General features: G+C 37.7%; 2 protein-coding genes and 1 long non-coding RNA gene across 4 annotated transcripts; 2 read left to right on the top strand and 1 right to left on the bottom strand.

Annotated features, from left to right (window-relative positions):
- Positions 1–394: 394 nt before the first annotated feature.
- On the bottom strand, positions 395–17,042 carry LOC146708116 (uncharacterized). Of its 2 annotated transcripts, XR_014920921.1 has the most exons (4): positions 16,878–17,042; positions 8,539–8,608; positions 5,453–5,553; positions 395–1,239 (listed from the first exon to the last, which is right to left on the bottom strand). It is a non-coding gene; the product is annotated as an uncharacterized LOC146708116 (long non-coding RNA). The 2 variants fall into 2 exon arrangements; XR_014920920.1 differs by lacking the exon at positions 395–1,239 and having other exon boundaries at positions 4,142–5,553.
- Positions 4,414–9,872, top strand: LOC146708117 (N-acetylneuraminate-9-phosphate synthase-like). The gene is made up of 6 exons (XM_085459870.1): positions 4,414–4,613; positions 4,690–4,905; positions 5,466–5,565; positions 5,982–6,136; positions 7,798–8,064; positions 8,984–9,872. The coding sequence occupies exons 1-6, from the start codon at positions 4,482–4,484 to the stop codon at positions 9,167–9,169; spliced, it is 1,056 nt and encodes a 351-aa protein (XP_085315996.1). The 5' UTR covers positions 4,414–4,481; the 3' UTR covers positions 9,170–9,872.
- On the top strand, positions 14,067–19,937 carry LOC146708118 (N-acetylneuraminate-9-phosphate synthase-like). Its single transcript, XM_085459868.1, has 6 exons — positions 14,067–14,317; positions 14,943–15,158; positions 15,237–15,336; positions 17,998–18,152; positions 18,499–18,765; positions 18,892–19,937. The coding sequence occupies exons 1-6, from the start codon at positions 14,186–14,188 to the stop codon at positions 19,099–19,101; spliced, it is 1,080 nt and encodes a 359-aa protein (XP_085315994.1). The 5' UTR covers positions 14,067–14,185; the 3' UTR covers positions 19,102–19,937.
- Positions 19,938–20,422: the final 485 nt, after the last annotated feature.

A 20,422-nucleotide genomic window follows, 5' to 3' on the forward strand; every position in this document is an offset into this window, starting at 1 on the left:
ACTAGGTTTATATCTGGGACTCTCCACCATTTGACCTTAGAACTGAAGAAGCTTCTTGGATGAGAGGTGAAACGTCTTCAAGTAACTTAAAGAAGTCCAGACGCTTTTCTTTGCAAGCTCCTTTGACCATGGTGAACAGATCAAAACACTGACAGAATCCATGGATGGCAGGCTTTTGAGTGTCCTTGCAAAGAAAGGTGGCTATATTGGTCGCTGATTTGTTTTTGTTTTGTTTTTGAATGTCAGAAATGTATATTTGTGAATGTGGATATGTTATATTGGTTTCACTGGTAAAAATAAATAATTGAAATGGGTATATATTTGTTTTTTGTTAAGTTGCCTAATAATTATGCACAGTAATAGTCACCTGCACACACAGATATGAATGAATGAATGAATGAATGAATGCTTTATTGGCCATATGCAGGTTGCCCCACAGAGGAATAGGACCCCCCCCGACTTACACACACAACAACAAGACAACACAAGGGAATACAGTTGGAGACCGGCAGCGTTGGGAGAATAACACTGAAAAAATTACACAACATTGGGAAAAGTACAAGAGGAAAAAAAGAGACCTCTTCACACGCTGGGCAACCTATGGGAGGACAGCATGAGAACAGGAAACAAAAAAACTCCTCTGCACAGAGAGCACATTAATGTCCACATCACAACATCAGAGCACATGACAAGCCACAGGGGATGGATAGGGGGGTGGGGGGTGATTCGAAGGAACACAGCAGTCGTCCTGCACCATGCTATCATTTCAGCGCGGCACGCAGACCCGCTGCCTTCCCCCGCAGGAACAAGCATCGAAGGCGTTTGGAAGGGAGGGGGATGAGTGCGTGCTTATCAGTGTAAGTGTATGTGTGTGCGTGTCCATAGTTCAGCTGAGACAGTGTCCTTCGCTGTATCAGGCTAAGTAAACAGTCCTCCAGCCGATCCAGGTGTCCTTCATGGGATGGGAAGAATAGTCATCACACAGTCGTTATCAGGGAGTTGTTTTGGTGGGCTCCAGCCTTGGGCCTAGCAGCTGGCGCCGTAGTGTCCAAATGTAGAATATTGTTGATTTCTCCTTTATGCGAGCAGCGAATTTAGCACTCTGACACTGGGGCCTCGATTTCCCGTTGGAGCGCTGCGAGCCTCCCCATGATGGTATCAAGCTTCTGTTCCGTGGTGTTGTCATTCTTTTGGTTCTGAGACCCCACAGCTGCAGTGAGCCCCCTAAAATAACTAAAACTAAAAACAAACAAAAAACTACTTCCAAAAACATTCAGCTTTGATATTAATGAGTTTTTTTGGGTTCATTGAGAACATGGTTGTTGTTCAATAATAAAATTATTCCCCAAAAATACAACTTGCCTAATAATTCTGCACTCCCTGTAGGGTTAAGCCTTAGATTTTTGGCATAGTTGATGGAAGCTACTTTTTTACCACAATAGACACCTGTTTATCCAGTTTGAAGGAACTATCCATAAAAACTCCAAGATTCCTAACAGCATCAGTGAGGTGAATAGCAACCTCACTAATTATCCATAACTGTAAATCTGCAATTCTGTATATATTTTTACATAAACATCTTAATATTGCATACTCTGTATATATTATCACTGTGACAGTGTTGCAACTACTTGCACTTTAAATTCTTATTACACCCACACATTGTTTTACCTATTTAATACTTTGCTTTTAGTTAGACTTTCATTGCTCTGTGTAACCATTTGTGTTGGGCTGTGTACATGACAATAAACTTCTTGAACCTTGAGATAAGCTTATCTCTGCAACACTTTTGTGTGTGCCTGCAACTTTTGAAATTAGTTCGAGGAAGGGAAGGTTATTCCTGGAAAGGGCTGAATGCAACATGTGCATTTAAATGGTTTTGACACCACTGTAACAATACCACGGCACACCCAACTATATGGTAACACTTTTCACATACACTTTATTCTTACAGTTGCTGTTTTACAATCGGCTGCAGCTTTGCAGCTTGCAGCCGCGCACATCACCAACAAACAACAATTGCAGCAAGACCCAATTCAGACTTTAAGCCGGCGAAGCATGATTGCCGATACCGCTCAGGTGCGTCCACCAGCAGCACCGCAGACGAAGCCCCGCCACAGATTCGCATGTGTTGCATTAGTCCTTTACACGAATAGCCTGTCTTTCCTGGAACTAATTTCAAGAGTTATAGGTCCACATAAAAAATCTTGCCAAGATAAGCTTATCTTATTGTTTGATTTAATGGCAAATATAAAGCCACACCAGTTTGCTACTATTTCATGTGGCATGGTTTCAATTGTGGCAGGTTTTAGACTGGTGTTAAAGCATAACATTTCAACCTTGTCACCGTTATTTACAGCATAACCTGATATTTCATGTAATTTTAAATATATGCCTTTTAAACATGTTAAAAATCATTTTTGTAGTCTTTCTGTGATAGTTGAGCATGACGAACAGTAATAGCTGACTTAAAGTTATATGCATTGTAAACTCCCTTTACTTGCAAGGGAGCGATAGCATACACAGTGAACGTCTATGTAAGTGCGTATCAGGGCAATCTTCCTGAGCCTTTTTATAAACGTCTTTTCTAACGTTATCCTGGGAACAGATATGTGTGTGACACTCTTACAGAGAAACAATTCAGCTATATTGTGTGCTAGTACATGATCTGGGAGATTCATTCTCTCAGCTTACTAATAGGTGCCTTACTTAAAATGTCCACCCTATTGTTTTCCAGAAATACAGGGTGAATACACGGTGCTAGGCATGGTGGTCACTGACATTAAATGCATAATTGTATAAATACTTTTAATTCACTTCAAGCAAAACATTCTAGGGGTTTAACCTATAAAACATTTTTAGTTTGAATAATTTTTCAGTGCATTCATAAAATTCTTTCAGATTTTGATATCTAAATCCCCTAACATGTCAGACAGTGAGGCAGCCCATGTAAAGTAAGACAATGGAGAGTATTAAAATTGTGTTTAAGTGATAATAATAGTAAATTTAAAATATAAGCTGTTTATTTTATTTTTCTTATTATATTATGTTTTATATATAATATTTCATTTTTAAATAAATGTATATAATTTATATAAATGTAAAAAACAAACAACAGTTTTAAAGCTGTTGATATAATTAAAATAAGCAAGCATTTTGTCATGAAATTGATGTTGCCATATGAGACTTTTAATTCGAAGTAAAAAGATAACAATAATGCAAAGTATATTTTACTATCCAGAGGGGTCTTTATTACTGGTTGAATTTTGGACCTCTCTCTTGAATATATAGGTAAATAGCTTAATTCAGATTATAGACAGTTGCATTGCCTGTCAAGTGGTACAACCATTATAAAACTGGGAAAATATTTGCATATCATAAACTCTTTTCTTCATCTAAGGTATATGTTTACTACACCCAAAAGCTAATGTAGCTGTCCACTTAACAGTCTGTTTGAGGTGAATACACTGTAAAAAACAAAGTTTTGTTTGCTTTTCAAAAAAGGCGTTCCATCGCAGCACATGCCATCTGCTCAACGGTCTCAAATTTGCATAAAAGATAATGGTATCAATTTTTAACATGTATGAGTGCTGTGAAATTTTAGCTTCATGTATCTAATACTTTAAGATATACTTTTATGAAAAATGGTCAGTTGACCCACTGGCCTTTCTTTCACACATTAAACACTCATAAATGTTTGAGGATGAATATCTAAAAGACTATTAAAGCAGTCGGTACTCTGATGTAATTGCTTCTAGTGATCTGTAGGTTCCAAAAGTGTTGGAAACATTGCACATTTTTGTTATCACTAAATACTAGCATCGCAAAATTGTTGAACATTCATGATGCAACCCCCCTAAGATATGGCATAATCAAAAGCATTTAGTAATGCAGTACTGCAACATTTATTGGTAACCTTATTCAGTTTCATATTTTCTAATAAACCATGAAATGTATCTGTCAAACATTATCAGCATTTTGTTGAATTACTAAATTTCTTTTCTTATTTGTAATTCTTGAATTTTATGTTATAGTACACCTAAGGTGGTGAAAAGTGTGTCTGATGAAAATGTTTAGCTGAAGAGGACTTATAGAGGACGTTTTATAATAACATTCACGACTTATGAAAACATCAACAAAATTCATTTTTGAATTTCTTTTTTAATATTTTGTTCAAATAAAATGAAAACATTTGGATTCAATTGGACTTTAAAGGGTTGTTTGAGATTTGAACCAAAATATAATTAAGTGTTCAAACTTAGTGTTATGAAAAATGTTAAAAATCTGGTTTAGGTTAAGGTAGGGATAAGTAAATATGAATTCTTGCCTATGTGTCCAAAAAAAAAGTTTGTGGAGGCGGTACTTCGGGTGTATAAAGTACAACATACAGCAGTAACCACTTCCTGTCCTCTCGCAACTCGGATGCTTTGGTCGTTTGCAATCTGAATTTGAATCATCTGTTCAATTTCTCTGTTAGCAGCATGCCTCTTCAGTTTGCATTATGTCCCGGCAGAATGATCGGTGGCTCCCATCCGTGTTTCATCATTGCTGAAATTGGACAAAACCACCAGGGAGACATTCAGATTGCTAAAAAAATGATCAAGATGGCAAAGGTAAATTAAATGAAATTTTGTCCTTAAAGAGCTTTTCAAGAATATTATTTAAAAAATACTTCTCTTCTCTTCTTAGGACTGTGGTGCCGATTGTGCAAAATTCCAGAAAAGTGAATTAGAGTACAAATTCAGCAAACGAGCCTTGGAGCGCCCCTACAATTCAAAGCACTCCTGGGGGAAAACGTACGGTGACCACAAGCGTCACTTGGAGTTCAGTCATGATCAATACAGGGAACTAAAAAAGTATGCAGAAGACATCGGCATCTTTCTCACCGCCTCTGGCATGGATGAGGTATAGGATAAAAATTATGATTAATAGGAGTGTGCAGTGAATTTCACTTCAATCAACAGGGACAGTGTGGTACTCAACAATGTGCTGAGTATTGATGCAAGAACATGTTCTGTTGTGTTGTGGGGGGAAATTTAAATTTTGTAAAACCCCATCAAGGGTTAAGTGGACACAAAATCAAGGTTTATTGCAAATCAATATTAAGTTGATGTCAATAATTACATTTATCCTCTGTCCTTGTCATTGTGGTCTCTTCCAAGATAAAAAAAAAAAATACTCCACTCCATATAGCACAAGGAATCCCTCAATAATTTGAGGAAATGATGTGAATAGTATGCTATGACCTATTGAGACACCGTAACCTGTCTGAACACCTATGAGAGATAATGGCCAAAGGCAAAATCTTTTGCAGGATAATGTTCCGTCCTTCCTGTAGATCTCGGGAGATTTACACACTCAGTGCCGAGACACAATAAAGCCATTAGGCCTGATGTACTCCATCTTAGCTTTCTTTGGTTATATGATTGAATTTTTCAGTGCATATATGTACCTGACATCCATAGATGGCTGTGGAGTTCCTTCATGAGCTGGATGTGCCCTTCTTCAAAGTTGCCTCGTGTGATGCGAACAACTTTCCATATCTTGAGAAAACTGCCAAAAAAGGTACAAGGCATTTTGCGAGTACTTCAAATCACTCTCACCTAAACTGTCATGGGAAACAGCAAATCTGCAATGTACAGTGCATTTTATAGCTGAACCCACCTTGTGGGTGTAGGCCTTAGTAAAAAAAAAACAAAAAAACCCCCCAGCTCCCTGATAGAGACCTCATTTGAGCGCTGAAATAGTGGGCACCATTAAAACGTACAACAACATGACAACAAAAAATTACAAAATACTGCTACACTGCTATTTTATTTATAAATATCACCTGAATTTTCTCTTTTATTCTGAATCTGTCAGTTTCGTTTGTCTGCTCTGTCATGATTAGCTAATTTTCATTATTAAATTTAACTACCGATCTTGCATTTATGCCCATCTAAACAGTATATTGGATTACATAATACATATGTCATTGTCAGGGCGACCCATGGTGATATCCACTGGGATGCAGTCTATGGAAACCATACGGCGTGTCTACAAGACCGTAAAGGAGCACAAGCAGAACTTCACCCTCCTGCAATGCACCAGCGCCTACCCTTTGGATCCTAAAGAGGTCAACCTCAGTGTGATCAAGGTAATATTGGTGAATAATTTCCTCATACTCAGTCATCATGTTCTCTGATTATATGCTTTTATTGCAATCCATAGCAGCAAACAAGGGAACGTTCATGTTCCAAAAAAGGCAATCCCTTCAAGCAACATTCCTCAACACTTTTAGTAAAAATGACAATTCTTAGGACACTACCTGAACCTTCAGTTTCCCCATTCGGATTAGTCTTGTCCTCAGTGGCAGCTACTCATGGCATTTTTTTGTTTTGTTTTGTTTTTTCTCTCCTTTGTTTTTGGCTCTAGCTGTTGCTGCACACATGAAGTTTGGTTTTAGTTAGTTTCTTAAGCATAGGAAGATTTCCCATTGCCAATTATGTTAATTAAAAAAATTCTGTCAGACAATTCTATTTTATAATATATTTTCAATTTTTCACTTATCTTATTTATTCTTTTTTTTCTTTTCTTTTCTTTTTTTTAAAAAATGTGGCAGCAACTGACACTTCTAAGAAGCCATTTGACCTCACTCATAGCTACTCTCTGGTGATCTGCTCCCACAGTGCAAGGAGGACTCACAGTTCTAACTCTTGTGTTATCACTTCCTCAGGAATCTTCTTGAATCACTCTTCGCACCACTAATTATATTTAGCATCTATCAGCAATCACAACACTGGAAATGCTTTTAACAGATCAAACACAATAAATGTGAGATTAATAATAAAGACATTTAGTAAAAGTAATTATTTGTAGTTCTACTCTGGTACTGAGCCGTTTAGCCTTTTGCACTTGACTCTTTGCAAAAAGTTTAATCTCCAGTGCCTTTTTAAAGATTTATTATTTTCTGCAATTATACCATTAATTGCTCCTATCATTAACGATACAGATTTTGCATCTTTGTGCAATTAAAGAAAAGACTGCCCAAATGTATGCTAGCTTAGCCTCTTATAAGGATCGGCTGTATTAGCATGCCTTCTGAAACATACCTTCTTAAAGTTACTAATTCCAAACAGATCCCACATTATATATCCCACTGTCTATACCATGGAAAATAGCAGATCAAGGGTCTATGGAGCCTTGGCAGTTTCCAGCTGGACCAGTTAGTGACCGGTGTTGTGTCCATTCAAGTAATCACATCACTGTGGTTGCTGAGAAGGTTTTAAACTGTCTAAACAATAAAGAAAATTCTCTCTGGAATATGGTGAACAGTCCCAAAGGAAACTAAAAGTCATATGAAATGGAGCGCACTGGAGAGGTAGAGTGTGGGATTGTTTTTCCATCTCTTCATACATGGCACATTGCCAGAGATGAAGACTCATTAACCACAGGTCATTGTAGTAATCATTTCGAAAGTCCTTCTTGTCAACTGTAAACATCTTGTTGTCAACAAGAGAACAAGACGTACAAGCTAACACAACATTTAGCTCAACAGTTACTTAACTTCAAATCCATTCTTTAAATGTTATATGATATTACAGTGTCATCTTACACTATCACAAAGTTTTGTAGGTACTGTTTTCTAGAGAGAAGGAACCTGCCAATGAAAGACTTGAGAAACCAGTGTTTGTTTACACACTTTGCTTAGATGTTAAATTAAATTGTGTATGTGTGACCACTGTATTGTATGAAAGTGGTGGGTACACAAACAGGCAAACAAGTTTTTTACTCTGATTTTTCCATTTTTTCTGGAAGACATTCCAGGAAGAATTTCCAGATGTTCCAATTGGATATTCTGGACATGAGCAAGGCATCTACATCACTGTGGCTGCTGTTGCAATGGGAGCAAAAGTTGTGGAGCGCCATGTGACCCTAGATAAGACCTGGAAGGGAAATGACCATGAGGCATCCCTGGAGCCCTCCGAGCTGGCAGAGCTGGTCCGAGCAATCCGACTGGTGGAGACGGCAATGGGGTCACCAGTCAAGCAAATGTTACCATGCGAAAAGACCTGCCATGATAAGGTCAGTTTGATTCATTTAGGATGAACTTTAGCAAAAAGCTAAATGTTGAGACTGGAAGTCTGCATTTCAAGCTTGATTTTTTATTATTTCTCACAAGTGCCACTTCGTTAATTTAATTCAATTCAGTTTTATTTATATATCACCAAATCACAACAACAGTTGCATCAAGGCACATTATATTATAAGATAAATAACGCTACAATAATACAGAGAAAACTCCAATAATCACATAAACCCCCATAGCTGAATTAAGGTGCACTAAAAAATTACTGGGGTCCCTTTTGTACAACCACACACATTTCACATGTCTTTGTGCAAGATATTTCTCTGTTATTCTGTTCCAAATATGTCTATCTTTTTACTTTAAGTGCATATGTGCCAGAAATTAGACACTTGGTTGATGTTACATAATATAAGGTTTATAGTAAGTCTCATTTCATGTAGGGTCTATCCATCACGTTTATTTTAAAGTACCTTTTGAATTTTCTGCCAAAGGGGGCTTGGGCCTCTCCCTACCATCACTGGGCATGAAACAGGTTACAGCCTGGACAAACAGAGAGACAACAATACAATGTCACATCCATGATCAATTTAAAATCAATCATTAACCTAAGATGTTCTTGCACTTTGGAAGAAAACTCACTGTGGGAACTTGCAAACACAAATAGATTCATACATTAATAGTGCTAACAATTTCAGTGCCACGTTGTGTAATAGCAGCTTATAATTACCATAAAATACATACTTATGGTATAAATTTTATTTAGAGAAACAAAGACTAAACCTTGGCAACATTTGGCAATGTGGCAATACCTTATTTGTGAGATAGATCAAGTTGTTCCCATAAAAATGATAAATGTTTAGTATTTATATGTTGTTAATCTATCTGTGATTTCTGTATTCTTTGTTTTCTGCACAGCTGGGCAAGTCAGTGATAGCTAAGGTGGCCATTTCCAAAGGTACAGTGCTCAGCCCCGACATGTTTGCCGTGAAGGTTGGTGAGCCAAAGGGCATCCCTCCAGAGAACATGCAGAACCTAGTGGGCAAGAAGATCAAAGTGGATGTGAAGGAAGATGACAGCATCTTGGCAGACATGATAGAATGAATAACCTTCAAAACTGTTGGAATAGAGGCAGCCAGAAAGAGAGGGTTAGAAAATGTAGAAAGAAATTGGACAGGTGATGTGAACAGATAGAGAAACAACAAATAAGGGAAGAAAATATGGGCTTAAATGAAGATAAGGTGTGTATCTGGTCAAATTAATGGGAAGAGCGGAATTGTCATTCCTCTGCATAATTTGCACAAATAAAGCAAATTAAATGTGAACATGTCTGTACTTCAGAATTAGAATGCAGCTTAAGGTGCTCTATCTGTATGCTTCCATGCACTGTTTGCATGTAAAGGCAAAAATATCTGCATATTCTCATGTTAGGAATGAATGTTTACATTTATAGCATCAGATGCAAATATATCTGATATGCAAACATTTCCCCCAAAATAAGGAAACAACTGTGTATGAGATTTGTCAAAACTGACACATGCACTTTATAAGAATATACAAACACCTTCACTATTTTGTGAGTGATTTTTTTCCTGCTTCTGTTTTCCCAGCACACATTATTGGGTGATTATGGTGATATATGGTTATATAGGTTCCACACCAATCAAACACACCTTTACCACCTCTGTCATTTTTGCAGGCTTTACATTTGGAGAAATGATTATGGTCCTGGATTTTTTAATAATTATCCTTTAAATAAAAAAGTTCTGAAAACATCTAGTTTGCATCATCTTTATTCTGGAGTGATTCATCCCTTCCCATCCAAACATTTAAATATGGCAAAATGTGTCAATACAGAGGCTTCACACCAATTAGACACAGATTAATAAACCCAAGATGGTAACATTAGATATAAGTATGCAGTACTGAGTATAATTAGGTGTTAGGTACACATCAGTGTGTAATTTACAAACACAGTTTACAAAAACAGTTTATAAGTTTAAATATAATAATGACATTTTTTAACCTTAGAAACAGTGGAATCAACATTTAAACAATCGTCTCTATTAATTGTTCATGCCATCACAAAAATGGTCAAATCATTTATATGCAAAATAGTTAAATGTACATTTATAACTAAAACAAATTTTGTCAAGTTTTATAAACATTTATTGCAATCCATGGCTAATTCAGGGAGCTAATAGTTGTTAGTGAAATACAATGGGTGACCTCATCAAAAGTGAAGATCATCTATCGCTTAAGCATTTGTTAGTGGAAGGCCAGCAGTACCACAAAAGTCTCGGCTATTTTTGACATGACAAAAGAGAAAAGAAAAAAATGGAAACAGGCAAAGGACAAAGTGATAAACAGCATACAAATCTTTATTGCAAGAGTCAACCTTAACCCGCTTCAGCTTTACAGAATACTGCAATGAGAGTGTGAAGGATTGGGAGGGGTTTAGGAGAGAAGCATTGAGCAACTTAAGGCACAGGCTACTCTCAGCTTGAATATACTGAACCTCCTGCAGTTAAAATTCAACGTTAATTAGGTTATGCTTCTGTGGACTCATTTTCCACAGCAGCACAGAAGCTGAGGGGCAGCTCGTCCCACAGCATAGCTTAAAGTTCATTGTTAGCATGGAGGAATTTGGGGCAATTTGGACATTTCATAGGTTTTGCTTTAAATAGTAAACTCAAACACCACTTTAATGTTGTAAAACATCGGGTTGTAGGTAACAAAAAAAGCTAACTATTATAAATAATAAATAGTGTTACATTTCTAATTAAGTTGGCAAGCAAATAGCACGTAAAGTTTACTCTAATGAAAAAGACATGAGCTAAAATGAATAATAAAATTCTTACTTTCTAACTGCTGCTTGCCAGGTAAAAATTGCTGCAGCTTCAATTTGTTTCAATTTAAACCCAACTACAAGACAAAAACAAAAAACAAACAAAAAAGCTAGCTAGTCATAGAATCAAAGAGGATATTTGGTTATTATTTCTGTTTACAATTCCTATGGGGTTGACTAACAAACTGAAGAAGCCCTGTGTTATTATATAGGTACTAATGTATGACATGAACCAGCTTGTTTGCATTTTCTGTCTTGGGGTTCTCAAAATATACAGAAACAAATAAATAAATAAGAAGTACAATCTGTACATCCTTTAAGAAACAAATATGCAGACCAGACAGCAGAGGACACCACAGAACATTCATGTATCATCCACCAAACAACACCATAACACTCCTTGAGTGTCTTTAAAGCAAGTCTCTTAAAAAAACTCTTTGAAAAAATGTTAAAGAAAGGGAAAAAATTGTGTCCCTTTGTTTAATTTCAGGTCTTCCCCGTTTAAGGCCACCTTCCCTTCCCTGTGAGCAATGATTCTCAAACTGTGGGCGCCCTCTACTGGTGGCCATCCAGCCATTTAAGAATGGGTGCAGACAACCAGAGGAAAATTATTGTGAAATTACTTTGAATTCATATAATAATTTCTTAGCAAAAATATAGAATAGTTAATTGATGCTGTTGTCCCCATCTAAAAACAAAAAAGCAAAACACATCTAACCTCAGATCCTTTTTCATTAATAACTGTTGATTTAAAGAACACAATAATAAATACACTTAAAAGGTGGAGGTTTTTGAAAAAACAACACTAACTCTTATTGGCTTCTCTTCAGAAATAGAAGGCTTGATTAACTGGTGTATGAGAATACTGTACTTACATTCAAAGCTTCACTGACTATTCACACAGTTCTGAAAGTATGTATCAACCAACTGACTCAAGATTTCAAAACTCTAAACACAGTTCTATTTGTCTCACCAATATTAACTTTATAAATCTTTAAAAATTCCATCATTTAGATGTGTTTGGTCGAGGTAGGAACACTGGTGTTCAAAATGCAACATACTGAATACCAATTAATCTTACTCATGTTGTGCCTGAGCGCACTCAATTGGAAAGACAATTCAGCCATGTGTCAGGATAAAAACAAGGCCTCAAGTGACTTATACAGGTGTTACGAAACAAGATGGAGAAGCAAGAGCACAGAGGAAGAGTGATTGGAAGAGGCCTGTGAGGCAACAGAAGGCAATGTTCAAATTGTTATTGTCTTTTAAACGGACCAATTTGTGTAGCAAAAACAAATAAATATTTCTTATGTTATCTTTGTGATTTTATTTGTAGTATTTCCTGCCACATCTACATTAAATTAAAGTACTCAGGTTTGCTACATACACTGAAAAGTTGCTCATACATGTTCTTCTAGAACCATTTTCTTAATTCTGTTGTATAAACAAGTTAAACATGAATTTTCAGTTTGTCTGCACTGAGTCATCTCAAGTGGGTGGATTTATTTATTTAATAAATTCTTCAGACATTGTTTGCTTTGTGTTAAGACTGTCCTCTCTTTGTTTTACTCTCTGTTTTAAGACCACAGGCTGTTTATGTGAGACCAGGACCTTCATGTCTTTGAATAGGCTAAATCAGTTACTGCTGTTGGGCAGGGCTGAACTGAGATAAAATAATCAGCCCAGGCATTTGTGGTCCAGGCGACTCACCATGATCTCTATATATCATTTCATTTTGTTTGACTATTGATTTTAACATAGGTATTAATCGGGTCGGTACAGTTGTTGTTGTGTTATTTCTCAGTTGCACTGCAGTGTGTGATAATAATTAAAATCTACTATTAGCAAATGGTTTATGGTCAAAGCAGCCATTGATTTTACCCGAATCCCTGAATCTATCCCTTCCTAATTATGTCCCTCCATCTATTTTCTTACCACGTGAAGGTGAAATTCACGTGGTGAGAAATTCACGTGTCTCTTCCTCAGCACCAGCAGCCTTCTCTGATTGTAAAGCTTGATTATTAGATGCTGCTGGTACTTCTGTTACAGTCACAGCCAGACCGATGCTAACATGTCGGTTAATCTCTTACCTCAAAGCACACTGTGTTCTGTTGATTTTATGTGCTGCACAATAATGTTTAATATTTAGTATTTACTGTCATATTCCCATATATCATTGTGATGTTGTTTTATTACTCTTGTTCTCTTCTGCTTGCTTTCTTTTTTCTTTCTCAGCAGGTGATCCAGGTGATTGATATATGCATTTTTTTTTTGCTGCCCATTCTGTTGGTTTTTGTCTTTTGCCCTTCTCCCCCGTCCCTCTTCTCAGCTGTTTCTCTTTCCCTCTTTCTTTCTCCCCTTCTTTCCCCCAGTCAAGTCTGTCCCGTATTCAGTAAGTGAAAATAAAATAAACAATAAAAGGTCAATCAAATGGACCATTACGGCAAGGCTGGGATGGTCAATTTGGTAAAGCAAATCCGTTGGGCATCTTTCTTTGCCTTTAGACAACAATTCTGATGGCAAAAGAGCCAAACGGGACAGGCAAAAAACAAACAAACAAACAAACAAACAAACAAACAAAAATAACATGTCGGTTAATCTGACACATTTAGCTGCATCTCATATTAGTTTCTTTCAGTGTCCTCTCTCGGCTTTCCAGCTCCACCTTCTCGCTGCTTCTTCCACACCAAACATTTTCTTCAAGGTGCAGCGAAGGTAGGAGAGGGGCCGGTAGCGTTAGGACATTTGATTGGCTAATCCAGTTTCACTAATGAAAATGAACGAATGGGCTGCTGCCATTTCTTGTATGGCTGGTGCGCAGCGGGCACTTCAGGCCGTCCCATCGGCCCAAAAGTGAGTCGGACTCGGCTCACCGGGAAAATGCCCGGTACGTGCCCACTGGGCTAAATTTCATATATATATATATACTTTGCTTGTAGCTTTGAGCTTTGGTTGGAAAGCTTAAAGCTTTGATTGGAAAATGTCTATTCAACCACTTGTTTCACGGGAAGTTTATAAATATAAATGTACATATCCATAAATGTGATTTTCCATAGCTGTAAATTTGTCGATGCAAATAAAAACAGAACAGAATGGTTGCTTTTATTTTGAAAGAAAATCCGCGATTGCTACGTTGATCCACAAAGGCGGAAGTTGCGGCACATCCTGTTTGTGCATGACGTTAACTGTTCCGGTTATCTACCCGGGTTGACACTTTTTAGTTGTCTTTATTACTTTCACTGGTTGTACTCGCTTTCTTTTCTACCAACAAAATGCCGTTAGAGTTTGAGCTGTGTCCCGGTCGTATGATCGGAGGGAACCATCCGTGTTTCATCATAGCTGAGATTGGACAGAACCACCAGGGAGACATTGAGATCGCAAAGAAAATGATAAAAATGGCAAAGGTAATGTAAAAAAGCAAACACGTATCGGTTTGTCTTTTAGGTATATTTACGCACAGACAATCAAACACACGCACGCACACGATATACCGTATGTTTCCTGAACTTCATTCATAAGAAAGCAATATGACACGTTCCTCTGCTTCACCCAAGCAAATAACTTGGTCTGAAACTTTTCGTTTCAGACATGAAATCCTGAAAGCAAAGTTGGATGCTTCATTTAACCAGTTTATGCCATTTAAACGGTGTTTCTGGCATAAGCTGCAAAATATTAAATTACTAGATTTATGAATGGAGTTTGGCTTCTCTTTCTGTGCCTGTCCTATAGCGCCCTCTTGTGCCTGCTGCTTGATTCAAACCAGACGTGAATTGTATTCAATTGTAGTAAAATTTGTCTTAAATTCGTTAGCTGTGTTCATGTGCCCATTAAACCTGTTATGAAGGATTTTTATCATGTCCACATCTTTTTAGTACAACACTTACAATTTTTTTTCCCAGAACACTATCAAGTTACAGGTATTTATCAAGTGTGTCTTGTAGGATCTTAAAAGATACGTGAGAGCAACTCAAGAAACTAGTACCATTCAAAAAAAAACAAAAAACAAAAATCTTATCCCCACCTCCTCAGGACTGTGGTGCAGACTGTGCCAAATTTCAGAAGAGTGAATTAGAGTTTAAGTTCAACAAGAAAGCCTTGGCCCGCCCATACACCTCCAAACACTCCTGGGGGGAAACCTACGGTGAGCACAAGCGCTATCTGGAGTTCAGCCACGATCAGTACAGGGAACTGCAGAAATATGCAGAAGAGGTGGGGATCTACTTTACTGCATCGGGAATGGATGAGGTAAGGGAGAGTTTTGTTCATAGTATTATGGTACTTTACTCAGTGGAGAAGTTTAACCATAAGCTTTTCTGTCTTCAGATGGCGGTGGAGTTTCTTCATGAGCTTAATGTGCCTTTCTTCAAAGTGGGTTCTGGAGACACCAACAACTTCCCCTATCTAGTTAAAACTGCCAAAAAAGGTGAGAGTGAAATACCATGTGTGGAGAAATGGCTCAAGTTTGAAACTCAATCATCGGCATCAGTGTTCAATATATATATATATATATATATATATATATATATATATATATATATATATATATATATATATATATAATAGGGGTGCAACGATACACAAAATTCACGATTCGGTTCGGTTCGATACTTTGGTGTCACGGTTCGATATTTTTTCGATACAAAAAAATGTTCATGCATTTTTAATTTGTCATTTATTAAAATTATAAATATATATTTTAACTCAAAAGTACAGTTTTTCAAATTTAACCCTAACCCTTGTGCGTGTTTTTTATTTTGACAGCATATGCGCACCTGCGGACCACTTATGTGCAGCCCTGGTTATTTAGCTCATCATATTGCAGCCACAGAAATTGTTTTGTCCATGAAACCATAAAGCTGCACTTTCTTTTTGCCTTATAGTCTGATTTATCATAACTTCTCCGTTTTGTGGTAAGCTTTTCTTTGGCTGTCACTTCTTCACCCTGACCTGTCTTATTTGGCTCAGCAGAACTGAAATGCTTTTACACATGCACTCACATAAGCTCAGCGATTCTCTGCGCGATCAACCTCTCACATGTTTAAGCTGCGGGAGATTTCACTTGTCATGTTTTTTAGATTAGATAGAACTTTATTAATCCCTCGGGTGGGTTCCTCTGGGAAATTCGATTTGCATAGTTTGCATAGTAAGCTAACGATTAATAAGACGATGTCAGAGGAATTGGTGCACAAATTATCATCACTCACAGATCAGTGCTGTCGCTCTCTATACACAGTTCGCACGATTGCAAAGTGAAAGCAAAAAAACAAGCACAAATTCAAACGCGACTTCAATATGTCACATATTGACAGTGGATCACCGATGCCAATGACATAATTACCCAGCTACATTTCTGAAAGAATGCAAAAGCATTGACATATATTTTTCCTACAATAGCCCGACGGGCAGGGAAGAGATAGATTTTGGTAGCCCGACTGAAAAAATCGCTAGCTCCGGGACGTCGGGCTAGCAATATTGCAAGCCCTGTATCTGATTGAGGAATCACTCATCTTTGGAAAAGAGAGTTTATTACAGAGAAATGGCTCTTTCCAAAATAAAAGCTATACTATCCGCTTCTTCTGGGCTATATTCTCAGCAGCATATTAAACATATAAGGAGAATCATGTGCTAACAGCTGTCTAAATGACTCGGCTAAAGTTAGTAGCATGCTTGCTTTTTTTTGTCTGCTTCCACTTGTCTTTGCACTAGGATGATGTCGGCGTAAATGTGCAGTCATATTCGTTGTGTTCCCACTAGTGCTTTCAGGTTAATCTCGTTGAAATGACCTTAACGCCACAACACGGCAAATCTCCGTTAACGAGCTACCGCCGATCGCTCCGTGCATGGGGCTAGACGGCCAACACGTTAACGAGCTAACTGCGCTAACACACTAGTTCACACCAATGTAATTGAGCATTGCATGGCACATCCAACATACTGTTTTACTTTAGTCCATGACTCGCTTACCTTCAGGGTCATACGTCACATGAAAACCAAAATAATTCCAAACGCCAGATCTGAATGAGGTTCAACTTGCCTGTTGCAAGGAGAGCTTAACTTCTGCCTCGCTAGCTTGCCCTGCGCTCTTCCTTCTGACTATGCTGTCTGTGTTGAGCGCTCAGTGGATCTGCGCTGGACAGTGCAGCCTAGGCGGAGTAGTCGAACACAGATTCACTGAGCGCTCAACACAGACAGCATCGTCAGAAGGAAAATTGATAAAATAAATTACAAATGTTGTATTGTTCATACATATGCGTACCGAACCGAAAGCACTGTATCGAACGGTTCAATATCGATACGAATATCGTTGCACCCCTAATATATATAATTTTAAGAATCCTGATTTAAATTCTACTGATTCTTAGTGAACACCTAATTCATCCTCTCTGTTTAAGGCCACTGTCCCTTTAAGTCACATTTCTTCTGGCTCCCCCTTACAAATAAAAGATTTGAGCAGCACCTGATTGAGGCTTCTGTAACCAGAGCCAGAGTTGTATACCTAAGATTATGGTTCTGTGAATAGTTGCTGTTATACAGCAGTAGAATGTTAGGAAAAAACTGTGAAATTGTTCAGCTAAAGTTGTTTAAAACATGAACTTAATGCTCAGAGATTACCTTTGCATATACATACCTCATCATTTAACGCTTTGGTTTTGTTTAATTTGACCATCCATCATTTTAATTAGATGTAGATTAAATAGATAGACTATATTACAGAAATCAAGAAAAAGCACAGGTACACTTTAAAAAGGAAAAAAAGAGAAAACGATAGACAACTCAATACATGCACCATGTAATATATAAAATGTGTCTTAAAGGAAGCATACATTTATAATTTTATAAAATGTGACACAGAATTACAATTTAATATTTAGAATGTAATTTAAACTTTAAATATAGTTGGACCTCGAGGAGTCTGTGTCTGTTTTCATTCTGCATAAATATGGATGACATGAACTCTACACTGTACAAGCAAGGCAGTGTACAATAACTCCAGAGGAATACTGAGGGGTGTCGTAGCGCTTAGCTTACTGCCAGTAACATGAGGTTTCTTATAGTGTTAGTGTTGCTGTCTTTCATTTGCCAGGACGCCCCATGGTGGTGTCCAGCGGGATGCAGTCCATGGAGACGATGCGTCGGGTCTACAAGACGGTCAAGGAGCACAACAAAAACTTTGCCATCCTGCAGTGTACCAGCGCCTATCCTCTGGAAGCTGAAGATGTCAACCTCAGAGTGATTACGGTGAATCTTCTAATTCAAACTGCATGTGGGATTATTTTGAAGGGTGTGTTCCTTTGGGTATGAGCAAAATAATCCAGAGAGTCCAGAATGATCCAGTTTTACAGGTTATGAAGCTTATTTTTTATCCCTCAGCCTGAAAGGCTTGGGGTATTGTTGTCACCCTGCCGTGTGGGCTGGACTTAAAATGACTGGTGATCTGCACAACAGCATTTTTATATCATGTCAATAGCAACTGCCTGTAGCATCTTGTCAAAAAAAACCCCACATGAACATGAGTACATGTTGCAAATTGTAAAATGACTAACTTTTAAGAATAACATGTATGTCACCCATTTGTTGGCTGCAGGAATACCAGAAGGACTTTCCAGATATTCCCATTGGGTATTCAGGCCATGAGTCTGGAGTCAGTATAACAGTGGCGGCTGTGGCTCTGGGAGCAAAGGTTGTTGAGCGCCACATAACCTTGGACAAGACGTGGAAAGGAAGTGACCATGAAGCATCACTTGAGCCCGCTGAACTTGCTGAGCTGGTTCGCTCTATCCGACTGGTGGAGAGGGCACTGGGAAGCGGAATCAAGCGGATGTTACCCTGTGAGAAGCCGTGCCACGACAAGGTCAGAACGCCTTTCTCTAAAAAAAAAAATTAATTAAAAATACTCAGCTTTACTGTTTAGCAAGCTTTTCAAGCAAATGTCCAACTTTTTCCTTTAATAATGTTGCTTTGTTTGCTGTTCCTTCAGCTGGGTAAGTCAGTGGTAGCCAAAGTAAAGATCCCCAAAGGAACAGTTCTGACTGAGGACATGTTGACGGTGAAGGTGGCAGAGCCCATGGGCGTTGTAGCTGAGGACATTTTCCAGTTGGTCGGAAAGACCGTCAAAGATGACGTGGAAGAGGACGACAGCATCGTGCCTGAGGTCGTCGATTGTTATGCCAAGAAGGCAAAGTACTGAAAATTGAAGGGAAGACCGAAGTCACTAGAGAAAGTGTAGTTGATTCATTGAAGGTTAGTTCTGAAGGTGCTTAATCTGAAACGTGGATGAGAGTAAGGGTTATTTTTCTTGGTGTTGCTGAAAGGCATGGGTGATCAGTAATTTGTTACATAATTGGACAGTTCATCAGATGGTTTTAATGTTATCACGTGCCCCTGCTTTAGTTCTCTTTAGCCAAAGAGTTTTTACATTTTCTACAAGTGGTCTCACATAATGCACTTTCTGGCAAACACTTTGATCTCAGCATCCGGTTTAAGTCCAACACTTTGAGAGATGGCACAAGAGTTGTTACCGCTAACCTTGCGTTCTTTGTGCTACCGTTTTTGCCTACACTTGAGTGATTATATAAATGTTGAATAGGCACTGCTGTGGCCCCATCATCTCATCCCATAGCAGTGAGGTCACGGAGGCTATTTGCTCTTTGTGTACGACCTCATTGACCAGCTGAGGTTGTCAACTTTTGCCAGAAAGAAGTTGTATTTATATCGTTTCTTCAGAAAGAGGAAAATGAGACTAATGCTGAGAGGGAAGCAAAACTAAATCAGACACCTTACACGTTACACATGCATTTGCCCTTTTACCCATTCTTGATTCATTTATTTTATTAATTTCTTTTGGTGGGGGGGTCATGAATTGAAAATTCCTCATTTTTGTTCCGGCACTTATAACACACTGCACTTCTACTTTTCAGATTAAAAATGTTTGTTTACACCTGTAAATGTCAACATTTTGATATCTGTTGAGGTCTGTAATGTAATGGAAGAATGAAAATTTTTCAAATTAAAATTTTGCCTCAACACTGATGTTGTTTTGTTTTTTGTTCTTTACATAGATGAACTAATTCTCATGGATGAGAATGTTCATGTCATGGATCATTTACTACTACTACTATAGTTGTCATATATGAAGATATAATAAATTCCACATCTTGGGTAATACACATTATTTAGAAATGGAAAAATAAGAACCTGGGTTTTTAAATACTGAGGTGAATAATTATACTATTTTCAAAGTAAATGCTTAGTGAATTCTTATAGATGAGTTTTTTTTTTCAAGTAAGTCTCTAATACACTCTTACATTGTACTTGTTATTTAAATATATTTCATACTATTTCTGTTGTTAAGGTTTAATATTTTTATGCCTGTGTGCAGCTTTGCTTTAGTTGAACTTTTTCCACATCACAGTTAAATCATTTAGATAGATTTGATACATTAAATAAATTTGACTGAATATTTACTTCATGACATGTTGAGCTGGTCAGTTAAGTAGTAAAAGGGGTTA

Source organism: Copadichromis virginalis, linkage group LG6 (assembly GCF_057382275.1).
Source record: "Copadichromis virginalis isolate Kocher_CV1m ecotype Utaka linkage group LG6, C_Virginalis_male_GT1.1, whole genome shotgun sequence".
Lineage (NCBI taxonomy): Eukaryota > Metazoa > Chordata > Actinopteri > Cichliformes > Cichlidae > Copadichromis > Copadichromis virginalis.